This window comes from Oncorhynchus clarkii, chromosome 1, assembly GCF_045791955.1.
Source record: "Oncorhynchus clarkii lewisi isolate Uvic-CL-2024 chromosome 1, UVic_Ocla_1.0, whole genome shotgun sequence".
Taxonomy (NCBI): Eukaryota; Metazoa; Chordata; class Actinopteri; order Salmoniformes; family Salmonidae; genus Oncorhynchus; species Oncorhynchus clarkii.
In genome coordinates, this window is record NC_092147.1 from 31,124,289 (window position 1) to 31,143,568 (window position 19,280).

Below are 19,280 nucleotides of genomic sequence, written 5' to 3' on the forward strand. Positions count from 1 at the left end.
CATTTGATTTGAGTCAACATGTTGGTCTTTGCTGTTACACAAATAAAAGGACCCTTGTGAATGAGGATAATTCCTACTGTATTGTTTGACCAATCCACTCTCTTTACTCCATAAATTACTTATCTGTAATTTGAGAAAAAGATATCACATTTCATATTACTGACATAGCACAAACACAGCTTGTACCCAACCCCTCCCAACAGAAACTACCTGGGCTGACACACACACGCTACCATGCTAACTACCCCCTCTGTTGGATAACAACTGCCATCTCAAGATCTGTCTGAATGTTTTAGTCCTCTATTACAGGTTTCCAAATTCGGTCCTGGGACACCCCGGGTTCACTTTTAGTTATTTTGCCCCAACACTACACAGCTGATTCACATAATCAAAGCATGATGATGAGTTGGTTATTTGATTCAGCTGCATAGCACATTAGAAAGTCAAATTTAGCAGATGATTTTATCCACAACTTACAGGATCAAAATAGGGTTAAGGGCACATACAGATTTCACTTAGTTGGCTCTGGGATCCAAACCAGCAACCTTTCGGTTACTGGCCCGCGGATAGGCTACCTGCCGCCCAATTTCCATTAAACTAAGACAACTGGTGTGGTATCATTGTACCTGAAAAACTAAAGATTCTTCTAGTTGATGTACAGCACTACAACCAATAGGAAGGCCGAAGAGACATGGGCTCCAGGATGTTACCCTAGGTACAGATCTAGGATCAGCTTCCCCTCCCCAAATCCTAACCATTAGCAGGGAAAATGCTAAACTGTCCCAAGATCAGTGTCTATGGGCAACTTCACCCTAAACCGAGATGTGGTAGTGTGGACTATGGTGTCACACCCCCTCTATATTTTTGGTAAACCTTGAATGAGGCACCGTGTGACAGCAAGGACATTAGACAGAAGTCATTTGCATCAGTTTGGTCCTCATTTCATCTAATTCCAGATTACCACTCAGCCAGGCAAGTGAATGTGCACAGTCACACAAAGGTTTGTCTACTGTTGGCTTTGGAACAATACCAGAAAGAATACCAGAAAGAAGAAAATTCACTTCCACCAGAGAGACCTAAAGCGTCCAAACATGAAGCACGAGTACATTACACATTCCTTAACGCAACCTACAGAGAATGACAGACGTATACTGACATATCCAGAACATGAACATAGACATAGAAAATCCTCAGAAAAACACAATTTAACAGGTGAATTTATTTAGAGATCTTTTGTAAAACAATTAGTTATCAGATCATTCAAAGTTGTGAGGCAGCTTCCAGAAGCAGTCAGTCAGCTGGAATGTATGCCTAGCCCAGGGAGATTGAGTAGGGGTGTGTGGAAGAGTCAGATTAAGTGTGCAAAAATCAGCCAGAAGAGCACACCTAACCACAATCATGCGCAGCTGAACCAAAGCATGCCCCTGCACTATACAACACTGATATTGGCCTTGTTCCAATGCTTAGAAAACACAATTTCTGCTTCCTTTCCTTCAGGTTATCAAAGATTGGTCAAGTGAGGACAAGGTTTCCACTGCATTGTTTCAAGCCAGTACTTCTTAAATCTAATAAAATTCAAGGAAGGGCAGGAGGGAAGAAAACATTTAAGTATTAGAACAGGCACAGTCTGGGTTAGGTGCTGCTTATTCTCACAAAACAGCCTTGTGTGGTTTCAACTTGCTTGAGGTAGAAGTTGTACCTAAACACAGCTCCTACATCAGATAACCCATCCTAACCTGAACCATAAGGTGGATGAAAAAGTATTCAGCCCGTTTCAATGCTTAGCGGCAGCAACTACCTTACCATTTCAGATTCCCAGTTTAGATCAAAGCACATAAGGAAATGGGTTATTGCATAAAAAAATAAATAGGACATGTGGAGAACCCAGAGCAAACCTACTCTACAATGAGATGAAGAAAATAGGAAGTACCAGGAGCCAACGGTTTCCAGTGGTTCCATTCACTAAAAGGAGTTCCATTTGGCTCCCAGGGCACAACAACTTCCTCAAACATCTTGAGGTTTATGGCATCAGTGTCTTCATCTCATTCTAGAAGCTTCTGTCCTTACCGAGGTGACAGAATGGCAATGAGGTCACAGGGGTGAGGGGTAAGGTTGTTTCAGTGAAAATGTCCATGAAGTCTAGTGGAGCTGAACAGTTTGAGGTAGAAGTTGCCCTTAACCACAGATCTAGGATCAGATTACAACACACCCAATCCTAATCTTAACCATAAGCATATATTTAAAAAAAAAGTGACCCAGGATCAGCGTTTTGGGGCAACTTCGACCCAGCTGAACAATGTGCAGAGGAAAGAGGGTCGTCTCCAAGGTGTCTCAGAGCAGCAATTTCTAAACATGCAACAGAGCGACAGTTTATCTGCTGCGAGACATGAGGTTGGGGAAAATGTGAAGATTAGACAAGTATCTGAAGGGATGACAATAAAGTAAAAAGAGTAGTAACATAACATGTTCCAATGGGTATTGATTGCATTGTCCACAAGTTCTGTCCACTCTAGGGGCACAGGTTCTTCAAGACCAAAGTTCATTAAAGGTTTCAGTCTCTCTCCGAGGTGTTCTCATCCTCTCTATCGTTCTCTGCTTCTCTCGCCTGTGATGTCCGGTATTACTGCTTGGACAGCTCGTTGGAAAGCCAGTCCAGTCCTTCATACAGTCCTGTGCCCTGCGTCGCACAGGTCGCCTGCACGTGCCACTAAGGAGGAAGAGTGAGAAATAAAAACATTGAGGAGTGTGCGTGTATGTCTGTCAGAGTTTACACGGGCGTGAGTGAGACTCACCACTCTGCTGCGGAGGCTCTGCAGTCCCAGTTTGTCCGTGAGGTCGCTGACCGCCATAGCGTTGGGAAGGTCCTGCTTGTTAGCAAACACCAGCAATACTGCTTCTCTCAACTCATCCTCCTGGAGCTGGGGGGGGGGGGGGGGGCAGAGTGATTAGATCGCAGGTTTGGGATACGAAGTTTCAAAGCTTATTCGCCACGTGCACAGGACACAAGAGGTATAAAACAGTACAGTGTAATTCATACCTTGAGAGGGCGTTCCCAACAATGCAGTGATAGAATAACTCGTCATAGTTTATTGTAAAAGGAACACAAGTATATACACATGTCAGTGCCAGTACCTTGTTCAATGTGCAGGTACAGGAGTGGTTAAGGTGGGTTTATACATAAAGTGACTGGTAGTAGACTATTCAAGCAAACAGGGCTGAAAAAGTGACTGGTAGCATGAATATATAAATACTTTTGGTAATATACCAATTATATACACAACCGTTCAAAAGTTTGGGGTCACTTAGAAATGTCCTTGTTTTTGAAAGAAAAGCACATTTTTAGTCCATTAAAATAACATCAAATTAATCAGAAATACAGTGTAGACATTGTTAATGTTGTAAATGAAAATGCTGGAAATCGCATATTTTTAATGGAACATCTACATAGGTGTACTGAGGACCATTATCAGCAACCATCACTCTTGTGTTCCAATAGCACATTGTGTTAGCACAGCTGATAACTGTTGTTCTGATTAAAAAAGCAATAAAACAGGCCTTCTTGAGACTAGTTGAGTATCTGGAGCATCAGCATTTGTGGGTTCGATTACAGGCTCAAAATGGCCAGAAACAAAGCACTTTCTTCTCAAACAGGACAAAAGCACAGCTCCAAACTATGCAATAACTATTTAGGGAAGAAACAGTCAGCTGGTATTCTGTCTATAATGGAGTAGCCAGCACAGTCACAGGATCTCAACCCTATTGAGCGGTTGTGGGAGCAGCTTGACCGTATTGTACGTAAGAAGTGCCCATCAAGCAAATCCAACTTGTGGGAGGTGCTTCAGGAAGCATGGGGTGAAATCTCTTCAGATTACCTCAACAAATTGACAACTAGGTTGTCTTTGACGAAAGCAAAGTTTGAAGGATACAATTATTTCAATAAAAAATTATTATTTATAACCTTGTCAATGTCTTGACTATATTTCCTATTCATTTCGCAACTAATTTAATGTATATTTACATGGAAAACAAGTACATTTACAAGTGACCCCAAACTTTTGAACAGTAGTGTATACACACACGTAAACAGGGGTAATAGTGACCAGTAACAGGATAAATACTAACGGTATTGGCAATCAATCTACAGCAGCTTAAGGAAGTAATACATCTAATCAATAATCATTTTAGCAGCAGTGTAAGTTGTGTCTGAGTGTGTAGAGACCTGTGGATGGGCATAGAGTCAGTTTGGACGGTCTGTGGGAGAGTAGTAGTTGTTAGCCATTTAACAGTTATGGCCAAGGGATAGAAGCTGTTTAGGAGTCTGCCTGAGCGTTGATGCACCAGTACTGCCTGCCGTACGGGAGTATGGAGAACAGCCCATGTCTCAGGTAGCTGGAGTTTTGGGCAATTGTTCCACCGGCTGGCATATATGTCCTGGGAGCTGGGCCATCCGCACCACCTTCTGTAGGGCCTTCCGGTCATGGGCGGTGGAGTTGCCATACTAGACGGTGGTACAACCAGTCAGCTCTCAATAGTGCAGCTGTAAAAGTTCCTGAGTATCTGAGGGGCCATGCAAAACGTTTCAGCTTCCTGAGGAGAAGAGGTGTTGCCGTGGCTTCCTCACAACCCTTCTGGGGTGAGAGGACCATGTTAAGTCCTCAGTTATGTGGACACCGAGGAATTTGATGCTCTTGTCCCTCTGCACTGCAGCCCCGTCGATGTAAATGGGGGTGTGCACCCCCACCAAGTTGCAATGTCCAGTCAATTATAAATAAAACAGACCAGGCCTATAGGCCTACATACCATACCAACACTAAAAATACCTACTATTAGCTGGCTACATATCATACATAGAGTAAATATTCCTACCCAGGGCTCTAAAGTACAACTAATTTGGTTGCACAGGAGACTAAATATTTTGCTCTGATCAGGAGTTTTATTTTGGGAGCACTGTGTGAAAAACCTCCCAGATAATTGTTGTAATGATTAAGCTTTGATGTACCGTTGTTTCCGAGTGCCCTAGAGAAACAAATGTGTGCCGATTCATAAGAGTCATGGGTGCACCATTACTGCAGCGCAAACGGCTTCATTTCTAGACCAACCAGGTCAAAAGATCCGGCCCATATTACCAGCTCAAAATGTATCTTCCCAGAGCGCATTTCACATTGATAAATCATGTCGCGGGTCATTCTAAAACTACTCGCACGTTGACGTTGTTAACCATTTGTTACACTTTGTTCAGCCATGTTAACTCAATGGCTATCTAGCTAACTAGAGTAGAATACTACAAAGCAGCATCAATGAATTAGCCAGCTAACTTGCCTAAATATTCTGAAATAACGTTTTTCGGGTGGGATAAGCGTGAAATGGGCATGGTCTAATTGACTCAACCACCAACGAACCAGAAAAATCAGTAGTTATTTCTGGTTGTTTATCAAAGTTAACTGGCTAACTCATTGATCCTGCTTTGTAGTATACCCGTCTGGTAACTTTACCAGTATATCCAGATATTTGTATCAACATTTTAGCTTTTATAATAAACTAATGTATTCACAATAGTGATGTACCGATATTACATTCCTTGCCCCCAAAAAAACGATACCGATTTAACATTTTTGCAGACTTTTAAGCATTCTAGTACAGTTAAAGTTAACACATACACATGGACGCAGCGGTCTAAGGCACTGCATCTCAGTGCATCTCAGTGCAAGAGACATAACTCCAGTCCCGAGTTCAAATCCAAATCCAGTCCCGAGTTCAAATCCGCGATTGGGAGTCCCATAGGGCGGCACACAATTGGCCCAGCTTCATCCGGGTTTGGCCGTCATTGTAAATAAGAATTTGTTCTTAACTTACTTGCCTAGTTAAATAAAGGTCACACGCACACCGCACTGACCAAAGAGTTATTTTGTTGGCATTTACGTATGTCCCCATTATTTCTTTCACTTACTTGCTGTGCTGTTTCGTCGCTTATTTGTTCAGTCGTTTCATTCTCAACCAGGATTGCTATGGAACGCCATTTGGGTCTTTGCATGTCAAAAAAAGATACGTCAAATAACACTACTTGACGTGTCAAATAAGCTTGTTGACCAAGGACCTGAATATGAATGCACATCACATAATTTAACACATTTTTTCACTCGTATTTCATATGTCACAACGATTCAATTTTTTCACTCGTATTTCATATGTCACAACGATTCGATACGTATGCTGGTAAAGTTGTCTCGTGCACCTACAGTGCTGGTCATAAAAAGCTAGCTAGCTCATGGATGCAAACAACGTAGTAAAACATTCTGTTTCAACAGTTTAGCTAGCTAACTATATAGCTAGGAGTCATCTAAAAATAACCCTAATTTATAAGACAGTTCTTATACTTCAAAAGAAAAGTATGACATAATTCTACTATTTGTATTCATTTGATTCACTGTCAACTATATACTTTTATTTTGAAGACAAACCGCAAATTCCACTATTGTACCTAATCCTTATTGTGGCTAGTTTCACAATACATAACCAAGTCCGGTCAAGCCTCACTGGCCAGATGAAGCTAGCTGGCTGCTTATAACGTTAGCTTTGGGCAACAGGGTTAAGTGGCTGGCTAGCTATTTATTTTCATGAACAGAATTTAAATTTGAATAGGCGAACAACAAGTGAGAATAATTAAAATGACTGCAGTTTCCACTGGTCATTGTTTTCAGGCTGGTTGTATTGGCACTAGCTAGGTACCAAGCTAAAGCTAGCTACCCCAGAAGTTGCGGTCGAACAAATTATGCTTGATTACCAAATAGGTATTGTAAACACGTTTCGTGGCCGGCGTTTGCTTGTTCACACAGCTTTGACAGTGCTACTGTATCTTTTTTGAAACGCAAAGACCCAAACTGTGTTCCATAGTATGTATGACGCTATCACTGTATAACTCCGGAAGGGCAACATTTAAAAATTTGCGCACTTGATAGTGTGTACCGGTGCTCGGCCAGTTGGCAAAAGCCAACATCATCCACGACAGAGAACGGTTGATGAACGAATTCCATCATCTTGGCTTTAATTAATGGATTTTGCCTTTTGAGTTGTCACACTGAAATTCTTACTCTTTCAAATGACTGCTCGATCCACACAGCAGACATTGTGGGCTAGGTTAGGAATGCTGTGTTGCAGGTGTGCCGCAAAATTTTACATGGCGTCATTACATCATGTACATACGATATATAGGTATGCACGTCAGCTTTGACATCGGCCAATACTGATGTTGGCATTTTTAGCTAATATCGTCCGATTCCGATATGTTCACCGATATATCGTTCAGCTCTAATTTACAATGTTACATATTCGTTTCTAGGGCACAACAGGTGTCAAGATCAGCTAGAATTAATTTAGGCCCAATATGGGCTCTGAATTAAAAAACAAAACATTTAAATAACATTTTCAGGTGTTCCTAAATGTCACGTGGTGCTTCTAACTTTTTAAAGATGGGAGCACCAGTGTATTTTGTGAGCACCAGTGTGACCACCAACATTTTTTATTTTAATCTAGAGCACTGTACCCACCATTTTGGAGAGCTCCTCTGCAGACTCCGCCACTCTCTCTCTGTCGTTGCTGTCTACTACAAAGATCAGACCCTGAGGGAGGAACACAAAGTCAGAGCAGGGCAGGGACAGTCAGGAGGATGCCCGGAGGCATTACATAAGAGGAATAAAAGAGCAGGCTGTGGTGTAGCCTCCCCGGTTTCCTTTTGGTGTGTGAGTTTACCTGTGTGTTCTGGAAGTAGTGTCTCCAGAGAGGTCTGATCTTGTCCTGACCACCCACATCCCACACTGTGAAGCAGATGTTCTTGTACTCCACCGTCTCCACGTTAAAGCCTGTCACCCACACACACACCATTAAGGGACTTAAACAAATAGACATTTCTAATTTCCAGTGTTCAAAAACAATTGTCGTCACATGAGCTATCACCTTGGAAACTTTGAGGGTGTGTGGTGGACTGTATGTATGCATGTATTGGGTTTAAATGTCACTCCCACAATTTATGGATGTCAATATTAGGCTACATACAATGTGTACAAAACATTAGGAACACAGAGATGCTGGCCCATGGTGACTCCAATGCTTCCCACAGTTGTGTCAAGTTGGCTGGATCTAATGTGGGTGGAGAACCATTCTTGATACACACAGGAAACTGTTGCGTGTGAAAAACTCAGCAGCCTTACAGTTCTTGACACTCACCGTAAACCTGGCACCTACTACCATGCCTATTTCAAAGGCACTTAAATATTTTGTCTTGCCCATTCACCCTCTGAATGGCATACACAAACGATGTCTAAAGGGTTAAAATTCCATCTTTAACCTGTCTCCATCTACACTGATTGAAGTGGATTTAACACGTGACATCAATAAGAGATCATAGCTGTCATCTGGATTCACGTGGTCAGTCGATGTCAAGGAAAGAGCAGGGGTTCCTGTTTTGTACACTCTGTGAATGTGATTAGTGACTCCAATATACCTAGCTATGGTGATCATCAACAAAGGTAATTCGAGTAGGAATCAGCTGAGACTGGAGGGTGAAAGGTGGTGGGTGTGACTGAGTGTGTTTTACCAATAGTTGGAATGGTGGTCACTATTTCTCCCAGCTTCAGTTTGTACAATATAGTGGTTTTCCCTGCAGCATCCAAGCCAACTGAGAAAACACAAACAACGTTATGATTAAAATAACAAGATCTCATTCGCACATACAACTGCAAACATGAGCGAGCAATCAAACATGTCTACACTGTCGCATTGACGCTTGACTGTCCATATCGATACAGCTGATTAAAGACACGAAAATCCACCATTCAAATGACAGATAAGCTAAAATGGCTAGCTAACGTTAACTAGAACTAACAAACTACTCAAGAGAAACTACTCAAAGAAAACATTGCTAGAGTAGATAGGTATTTGTGTTAGCTAGTTGGCTATGAACTTTCTGTAAGTTAGTTGACACAATGAACCAATAAAAAAATAGTTTTTTTTATGACCAGCACTGTAGGTGCGCGAAACAACTTCACCAGCATCATAGCATGAATCGTTGTGACATATGAAATACGAGTGAGTTAAGTTAACGTTAGCTAGCTACAGTAATGTAGCAGTTAGCAACACTAACAAATATTTACTAACGTTACTTTAAATGTTAACGTAGCTAATTTGTTACCGTTACTATTGAATCTTCAAGCTAAATCTTTTGGGTCCAACGAATCTGTTTTTCTTCATGGGCTACTTACTCAATAAAGACTCAGCTGACACTTACCCATAAGTATTCTCATCTGTTTCTTGCCGAACAGTCTGGTAAAAACTGACGAGATGAGAAGCCCCATGTTGTGAGTGAATGTCAAAATTTTAAGCAAAGCTTTTCTAAATTCTTGTCGTTGTTGAGACGAGGCGTGAATCGTTATGTTTGTGACACCCAAAGCAAGAATCGTTTATTTCTGTCCTCTGATGCTGCTGCCACGTCCGGGCCAACGTGGAACTCCCGACGTCATCTATTTGACTCAACTTTATTAGTAATACAATGGGTTCAACGTGGTGATGGAAATTAAACAACAGCTATAATATTAACGCACTAATGCAAGACCATTTGTCTTGACAAACATTATCGTAAGTAAAACAACTCTGCGTTTACGGGTTCGACCGATCCAACACTACTCATTTGTATCACATAAAAAAATTATGTTAAATGGTAACTTGTTCACACTGCTTTTGCCAGCAAGATGCAGTTCAATTGTGTGGCACCAGATGTCCTTACAACACGGTTACGCTGTTATTGCAATGTCACCCTCTGGTCAGTATTTCCCGAGGAATAGTCGATGTGCTGCATGTATATAGAAGTACAAAAGTATGTGGACAGTATGTGGTCAAATTAGTGTATTTGGCTATTTCAGCCACACCCGTTGCTGACAGGTGTATAAAATCGAGCACACAGCCATGTAATCTCCATAGACAAAACATTGGCAGTATAATGGCCTTCCTGAAGAGCTCAGTGACATTCAACGTGGCACCATCATAGGATGCCACCTTTTCAACCTGCTAGAGCTTCCCTGGTCAATTGTAAGTGCTGTTATTGTGTAGGGGGGTGTAAAGCTTGCCACCATTGGACTCTGGAGCAGTGGAAATGCGTTCTCTGGAGTGATGAATCACATTTCATTATCTGCCGGTCCAACGGATTAATCTGGGTTTTGCGGATGCCAGGAGAAGGCCCTTTCCTGTTTCAGTATGGGAATGCCCCCATGCACAAAGCGAGGTCCATACAGAAATGGTTTGTGGAGATCGGTGTGGAAGAACTTGACTGGCCTGCACAGAGCCCTGACCTCAACCCCATCGAATACCTTTGAGATTAATTTGAATGCAGACTCCCAACATCAGTGCCCAACCTCACTAATGCTCTTGTGACTGAATGGAAGCAAGTCCCCACAGCAATGTTCCAACATCTAGTGGAAAGCCTTCAAAGAAGAGTGGAGGCTGTTATAGCAGCAAAGGGGGGACAAACTCCATATTAATGTCCATGATTTTGGAACAAGATGTTCGACAAGCAGGTGTCCACATACTTTTGGTCATGTAGTGTATATAATTCATCTTTGGTATTTAAATTCTGAAGTGTGAGGGATGTCATGTGTTTGTTTCTGCAATGGGCAGGGACCAATGTCACACATAATAGAGATTGTTTTAAACAAACTTGCACGCACGACGTGCACACACACGACAGGTGTAGAGCACACCAGACTAACTGAGAATATTCTGTGCAATAGTTGTGCAAAACTTGAGACTTCTGTGTTATCAGGAGTGTGCTGCCCCAATCAATCCATCACATTTATTTTATAAAGCACTTTTTACATCCGCAGTTATCACAAAGTGCTTATACAGATACCCAGCCTAAAACAAGAGCAAGCAATGCAGATGTGGAAGCACAGTGGATAGGAAAAACTTCCTAAAAAGGCAGGAACTTAGGAAGAAACCTAGAGAGGAACCAGGCTCTGAGGGGTGGCCAGTCCTTATCTGGCTGTGCTGGTGGAGATTATAGCGTACATGGCCATTAAGGCCAGATTGTTCTACAAGATGTTGAAATGTTCATAGATGGCCAGCATGGTCAAATAATAATCACAGTGGTTATAGAGTGTGTAACAGACACCTAGGGCAGCTAACCTAGTATCACAGTCTACTATCACAGAGAAACGTGTTAACCGGGTATTTAGAGTAAACAATGTTTTTACTGTATTTTAGTATTTCTCCTCCTTTCTCCTATATTTGTGTGTCCCATAAAGAAATAACTTCAATGGCCCCATATTCTGGAATATCCAGGTTATGCAAGGATGCATTTCCCTCTCTGGCCTTTTCTATAAATCTCCAAACCTGTATGAGTCATGGTTCATTGACAGGCAAAATAAAGCCATGCACAGCATTCCCGAGGGGACATTCCTTCACCTGTCCCTTGCCACGGGGCTTTTCGTTGTGCAGGTAAGTGGACACGTGACAGACTGGTCCAAGGTGCAGATATCTTTGTGCCATGGGCGGGGCCGTCTGTTAATAACCCACTCAGATTTATGGAAAGAATCATATCTTTTGTGCTGTGGACCACATGGATAACGCGTTCTTTATTTCAGGCTAAGGACAGGTGCGCTTTGAATAACTTTGCCAAGGTGGCAATTGTGCGGCTCATTCACTATGGATCCTTCGAATGGAACTTTAAGTAACGACCAGGTATTAAATATTTTTTTACTGATTAGAGCAAGTAAATTGATGTGTATCCTAAACCTATTTACATTTTAGGTATAGCTATAGGCCTAGTGGATCCATACAGAGGTCCATACAGAGCTGCATTGGTGCTATAAGCACATGCTCAGTCTGTTTTATATAGGAGGCTATTTTAACACACTATTGAATTGATTTGAATTTTCTTCCTTTATTTAGATCACTGGTCTCTCGACTGTGTACCTAGTATCTCTGTCGTTAAGGTAAGCACATCTGACTTCAAACACCCTTAGGCTATCTGTGACACATGAATGTAAAGTGTTGCGTTCATGTTGGCTAGGATTTGAGGACATTTAGGTCTAGCTGTTTCTACATTTATCTGCTCTTAAGTGTAGTGAAAATAGCTTTACCTATGTGTTTTCAAATCAAACCAATTTATAGTAGGTTAGTCTAGAACATATTTTAGTTTGTTGCTGTTGAAAATGTAGACTGGCAAGCTACACCACTGAGAAGTTGACTTCACGTGTCAAGTCATAATAACACGGTTGGATTCATATTTCTTCAGTGTTGCCAGTCAGACCAGTTGAGCAACCTGACATGCATGTTAATAATGCAATGCTGAATGTATCCTAACTCATCATAGCCTGGGCCCATAGAAAAATATAAAGCACTTTGTTTCTATGTCTAACCATAGCTCGTTACACCACTACCATAGTGCAATTTAAGCCTGCATAGCAGATTAGGAGTTTGTTGCTTGGCTGCAAAGAAACGCTTGATTTGTTACGTTTATTTTGGGTCAAGTTTTATATACGTAATTTTTGAGGCTACCTTGTTCTTTTTCTTGACTTCTTATATTTGAATGTATGTAGCCTATATCTGATTGCAGAGGAATTGAGATGAGTGAGTGATTTTTGAGTTGTTAGCCTCCCATTTCAGCACCTACTCGGCTGGACAGCTCCCCCTTTTTACTAAATAACCTCAACCAAGCCCCCTCCACAGTGTGTGTGTATGTGTGTGTGTGTGCGTGTGTTTTTGGTTTTACTATCCTTGTGGGGCCCAGAAGTCCTCACATGGATAGCAAAACAAGGACAATTCTGACAAGTGGGGACATTTTGCTGGTCCCCGCAAGTAAAAAGGCTATTTTAGGCTTAAGGTTTATGTTTAGGGTTACAATTGGGATTAGGGGTTTGGGGTTAAGGTTAAGGGTTAGGGTTAAGGTTAAGGGTTGGGAATCAATTGTTTGGTCCCCACATTGATAGTAAAACAAATGTGTGTGTGTGTGTGTGTGTGTGTGTGTGTGTGTGTGTGTGTGTGTGTGTGTGTGTGTGTGTGTGTGTGTATGTGTGTGAGAGAGAGAGAGTTCATGGGCAGTGTGCTCAATTAAATCCATCTACGTCAGGCATACCTGCTAGTTATTCCGATGGTTTATTGGTCATGGTGTAGGCTTACAGTACATTACATTTTATATTGGATTTTATATTTTTTTGCTGTATTTCATGGGTTTCTGTTTCAATTTGATTGTAATTATTCTCCATCACAACCTTTGTGAACATGCTGAATGAAATGATTGAATGTTATGTAATAGTGCTATAATTTTATACAGTCAGTATTGAGGTATTTTACTTTCTGCGTACAGCTTGATTGGGAGTTTTTCAGTGCTGGTGGTTTCCATCGCAAGGAGGAGGCACTTACAAGAACAGGTGGGTGGATGAGAAGAGAATGTTTGATTGTGCGTGTGTGCTTATGTGTACCTGTGTGTGTGTGTGAGTGTGATAATGCAACTTAGTTATTGTAAAAATGATTTCCAAGGCGGTGTCTTGGCTAAATATCTGTCTACCAGGCTCACTCAGGATGTAACTACCTGAACATTGCAGGTAGAATAGTCATGAATAGAGCTGACATGATTCCTTACTCTAAATGTCTTTTCTACAAAACATAATCATTATGTTTCCCGAAACGTTGTGGCCATCTGAACGTGGCCCAGGCTACTCCCTCTCTGTCTGCCTGTGTCTATACTCCCTGATTGAGGCAGAACTATAGGACTGTGTGCTCTATCAACTCTAGCTAAAGTCAGAGGAATATTCTAGTAGGGTCACAAAGGCTGGCTGGACAAAGGGACAATAATACCTGAACTATAGAACAGGGAACAAACAGTACCAGTACAAACTATTTACTGAATGTCCATGGAGTCTAAACATACAATAACCCATAGAGAGCACTGTCAGAAATGTTGGTGATGGGACCAACGTGACCCTTAACACAGTCTTACAGACGCTGTAACACCACGGCTATGAATGATATCAAGTCTATTCCCACTTACCTCAAGCACATTAGACAGGCTATATTCTGTGGCCGTTAATGTACAATGTTGTTGTCATTTTCTCTTAGTTTTGCTAACACGCGCCTGTGTCTCTCTAGGTGAATCCCCTGGTCCAGCTGGCTGTAGCTGATCTGTTGGCAGCAGCCACCTTGATGTTCACCAATGCAATGAATGAGACCGACAGCTTCACCGACAGTGTGTTAATCTGTAAACACCTACTGCCTCTGTCACTGGTGAGCCAGCCTACTGTGGTTCTTATTTGCAGGGATAGTGCACTATAACAATCCTCAACTTAGAATGAACGTTCTGTAGATACAATCGAGTTCAATTTTGTACGTGGTCTCCTTAAAAAACACTCTACAGCTTTGAGACGCACTACAGATCTATGAATTACTTGAAATGTGGTTCATGAAAAGACTAGAATGCTTGTGTGCTCACCTCTAGACTGAGGTATAGATAAGGCATAGATACTGTACATAGTCTGTCTTTGAGTGCTGCAGTGCGAGTGATCCAACTTTAAAAGCATTTTAGTTCATGTTTGTTTAGACTTCACATTCACATACCAGCAGATGAATGTACAGGGCAGACAGAACACACAGTACATCTGGGGTGGAGGAACTGTTCTATCCTGTGTTATGTCATGGAGCATGACATTATGCTGTGTCGTTTATAGAGACAGAGTGTGAAGAAGCAGTTTTACAGCTTGTCCTTTTCTATTACAGACCTTTACCTGGTGCGCTTCCTGTTCTCGACGCTTTACTGTGTGTTTTTTTGTCTATACATTTAACTTTGTGTGTGTGTGTTTGTGTGTGTATGGTGTGTGTGTGTGTGTGTGTTCTCTGTTCCAGACATTTTACTGTGTGTCGTTTCTGCTGGTGGTAGTGTATGCCTGGGAGTCAAAGCAAGCTGTCGAGAGATGGAGGGAGAGACCAAGAGAGGAAGAGGTGAGGTCCCAACCCTCCACCAAGGGCACACACACACCTCGACTTTGTTTGATTCATTCTAAAATCAAACATCTCTCTCTCCCCCCAGTCCCAGTGTAGACGAAGGGTCGTGGTTTTGCCTGTAAATACACTTGTGTGGTGAGTCACTATTTAATTTCCAACTAAAAACGTCCCTGGATTTGACCAAACTGATCTGCGTAGTGTCTTAAAAGCAGCATATGTCCCTAACTGTTTGTGTGTGCGATGCCCCAACAGGTTTACGCCGTTGGTGATGTACTTTGCGTACACAATGTCTTTAGTCCTGACCACAGCGGACTTGGTACCAGCTGGACACGGGACAGCAAACAACAGTGAAGTTAGCACATATTGCACCAGGTGTGTGTGTGTGTGTGTGTGTGTGTGTGTGTGTGTGTGTGTGTCTTTTGTCAAGATTTGTCTTATGACACGAATGAGAGAAAATGTAGATACTCTTGCGAAACAAATCGTATGAATGAAATGGATTCCTTATCTCACGTCTCTCTGTGATTGTGTTTCCTCCTAGCTGTATCCTCTTCTTGCATGTCTGGAGTGACCACTGCTCAGATATTGTGAGTAAATACCTGGTTCCACCTGGGTTGTATCTGTGTGTTTATGAAGGGACTGGAGAGCATATTGAATGAGACCTTGTTTTGTTTTTCAGGAACAGATCCATGACATGTTCATGCGATGCTTCCTCTTCTTCAGTGTGATACTAGTGTTGGTGTGCTGCACGGTAAGTACCAGACATCTTCACTAGTCTAGAATACAACACACAATACAGTGACCATATCAACATGGGTTCATTTACAGTAGTTTAAGTAGTTTACAACCAATGTAATGAAGAAGGATGATCATGAAAATGATGAGTGATGTACTGTACCTGTGCAGGTGGTTTACTACAAGGTGGACAGCTTGTATCGCAGGTACGAGGAGGGACTATTTCCTGTGGAGGGAGACGCACGTTCAAGGAAAAGACTGAGGGGTGTGTTCTCCACTGTTCGCTACATGATTGTGGTTATCATCTTCTGCTGGACGCCAGGTACACAAAGTCATCCCAACACACACACACACACACACACACACACACACACACACACACACACACACACACACACACACACATACACACACACACACACACACATACACACACACACACCATAGGAGGCTGGTGGGAGGAGCTATAAGAGGACTGGTTTCATTGTAATGGCTGGAACGGAATCAATGGAAGTGTACCAAACAAATATAACACATGGAAAAGTGTGTTTTACTCCATTCCAGCCATTACAATGAGCCTGTCCTCCGATAGCTCCTTCCACCAGCCTCCTCTGATACACACACACACTGTCTGCGTGTATCTCCAACCTCCTATTTTTTTCCCTGTCCCCAGCTCTTCTTCTGGTTGTCCTGTCTGTGATGCCAGACATACCTAAAGAGAAGCTCTTACCCCTCTATGTTATACAGGTCAGTATTTCTATACAACTATCTCACTGCTGACTGCAGACATACATAGCCCTAACAAGATGCCATCACCCAGAATGAATTGCCCTTTCCCCTAGAGTGCGTTCTTTAACTATGTCAAATTGATAATGACACTAGATAAGCACCCATAATGCTTTATCCTTACCCACTGGGCACAGATGTAAATCAAAACTAGACTTTGAACTGACTGACATTTGGTTGAGTTGTCAACTAATGTGAATTCAATGTGAAATCAACAAAAAAACGTCAACGTGTCATTGGATTTAGGCAAAACATTGTGTGAAAATAAATATAGATTTTTTTGGTTGGGTACCCACTATACTCCATCTTGGTGTCGCTGCAGGCGGTGACGGTGTCGCTGCAGGGCTTTCTGAACAGTGTAGTCTACGCCTGGAGACGACCAAACTTCAGAGACGCTGTGCTTGGAGAGAGGATGCCCCTGCTCAGCCAAGACGCCCCCCTGTCCTTCTTCGATGAATCACTGAGGGGGCCGCCAGAGTGACGGAAGAGGAAGCGAGACATTCCACTCGCTAGTTTTTTCTGGTTCATATACAGTCAATAAACTAAACAGACCAAACCCAGCTACTAATGCAATGGTGCAATGGGAGAGCCACCCCCTTAAGCAGAAAGGAACTGACCATTTTTGGTCAATGGTAAACGGCCTGAGTGAGACATCTCATCTATCCACCATTTTTGGGGGCGCCCATTGACGCCTGACCTCTAGCCCTTAACCCCGACTCGAGAGATGCTGCTGGTGGAATTCTTCCTCTGGCCCAGATCTAGAAAGAGTTTACCCTGCTCAAGTACTAACCTTCACCATTGAGGAAAGCGATTCAACACTGGCCTTAGATCCGTTTCTAGGGAAAAGTTCATTCCTCTGGAGCCAAGACAATGGAGTTTACGATGTACTTATTTTACTGTTATTTATTCTGAAAAGAATCTTCAATGCTTTCATATCATATTTGTAGTACTGTGTTCTTTCTGTAAGAAGGGTTGATAAGGTGATTATTATGATGAGTTGTAGAGCCAGGTGGGCCGGAGAATAATAGAAGTCAACATGATATGACAATGATTCTTGTTTGATTAATTCATTGATTAGTATGGTTTACAAAGCACTTCCTTAAGGGTTGGGGGATGGGCCCCTTTCCCAATTTCCAATAGATAGCTAGAGTTACTACGGCAGGAATTGTCTACAACATAGCAAACAATGTAACTAGCAAGCATAGCAAGTTTTGTACACGTTCAGTTTTGTACACATTTGTACACATTCACAGTCTTTTGTATCAGGTTGTAAGTCACTCTGGATAAGAACGTCTAATAAATGACAAACATGTCAATGTAAATATAGTATCACCCTGAACAAACTGAAGAAAGACCAGGGGTATGTTTTTTATTCTATCATTTGACATCAGTGATCCCTTGATTTTTTTTGGGGGGGGGGGGGGGATTTAGCACATTTCAGGTCTGCTGAGCGCGAACTTCAATGTTGTGAAAATTCTGTGCATCTTCCAGCATGCATTTACTGTGACCACTGAGGCTGTACTCGCTTTAAGTTACTGTTTTAACAGTGGTCAAGGAGGCTACTGTTGCTATTTGATCATAATATAGGCCTACCAGAGTGGCCTACCATGAAAAACAATGGAGAAAATGCATTCCATAATGCATGGAAATAGCTGTTCTATCATTCAGCCTACAGTAGCAGCCAATGTGTGGTTCTCAGTGTAGGCCTGCATTCCATGAGACTTTTGAAAAAAACATGCAGGGCTTGACATGAACCTGTTTATCCACTCGTCCTTCAGACAAGGAGGTGACTGAACATGTTGTTGTGTTGTTTAATTCAAGAAACCAAATAAAATGCATTATTATTCTTATACCATTATTACAGAGAATCAGACAAATTGTGCTACCCTCTGCCTATTGTCTACTACGCTTATTCATGCCTGTCTCAAATTACAACACTGCCCCTTTAAGACAAAAAATCTCTGTAGAAGAACAGGAGAACTTGTTGTTATGATGTTTATTTGTACAATAAATGCATTCTTACCCAGTCCCATTCTACTGATATTCTCCTCATCTCTTTTATGGTAAGCTAAGGAAAAAATGGTTTAGTCCTATGGTGACCTTGTATCATAATGACTTCAGACATCGGAGTGCTGAGTCAAGTGGTGACATAGATGAGATAGGATTTTGTGCTGTGTCAGGCCCAGTCAGTGTGTGACTACACATGTGAAAGTGTGTGATGAGAGACATGAGAGTTTAAAAGATTAAGGTCACGCACCTTGCTTCGATTCAGCCAGAAGACCATTAGTGAGGTGAAGATGTTGGGCGGTTACGTATTACTCGCAGTCGGCATTCCAATTCATCCCAAAGGTGTACGATGGGGTTGAGGTCAGGGCTCTGTGTAGACCAGTCAAGTTCTTCCACACCGATCTCGACACACCATGTCTGTATGAACCTCACTTTATGCAAGGGAGCATTGTCATGCTGAAACAGGAAAGGGCCTTCCACAAACTGTTGCCACAAAGTTGGAAGCACAGAATTGTCTAAAATGTCATTGTATACTGTCTAGCCCTAACTGTGAAAAACAGCCCTATACCATTATCCCTCCTCCACCATAATGTATAGTTTGCACTATGCATTGGGGCAGGTAGCATTCTCCTGGCATCCTCCAAACCCAGATTTGTTTGTCGGACTGCCCGATGGTGAAGCGTGATTCATCACACCAGAGAAGTCCAATTGTGGCGAGCTTTACAACACTCCAGCCGGGAGCTGGCTAGAAACTGCGACTCAGTTCAGGGCAG

The 19,280-nt window shown here is 42.1% G+C and overlaps 2 protein-coding genes across 2 annotated transcripts; one reads left to right on the forward strand and one right to left on the reverse strand.

Moving 5' to 3' along the window:
• Positions 1–1,200: 1,200 nt before the first annotated feature.
• Positions 1,201–9,514, reverse strand: LOC139405717 (ADP-ribosylation factor 4-like). Its single transcript, XM_071148142.1, has 6 exons — positions 9,281–9,514; positions 8,591–8,671; positions 7,747–7,856; positions 7,545–7,616; positions 2,793–2,918; positions 1,201–2,707 (listed from the first exon to the last, which is right to left on the reverse strand). Exons 1-6 carry the CDS (start codon positions 9,345–9,347, stop codon positions 2,621–2,623), a joined length of 543 nt encoding a protein of 180 aa, XP_071004243.1. The 5' UTR covers positions 9,348–9,514; the 3' UTR covers positions 1,201–2,620.
• Positions 9,515–11,673: 2,159 nt separating this feature from the next.
• LOC139405725 (transmembrane protein 116) lies at positions 11,674–17,782 on the forward strand. Its single transcript, XM_071148153.1, has 12 exons — positions 11,674–11,724; positions 11,935–11,978; positions 13,352–13,415; positions 14,134–14,268; positions 14,884–14,979; positions 15,068–15,117; positions 15,235–15,354; positions 15,521–15,566; positions 15,659–15,730; positions 15,886–16,036; positions 16,388–16,461; positions 16,823–17,782. Exons 1-12 carry the CDS (start codon positions 11,689–11,691, stop codon positions 16,979–16,981), a joined length of 1,047 nt encoding a protein of 348 aa, XP_071004254.1. The 5' UTR covers positions 11,674–11,688; the 3' UTR covers positions 16,982–17,782.
• Positions 17,783–19,280: the final 1,498 nt, after the last annotated feature.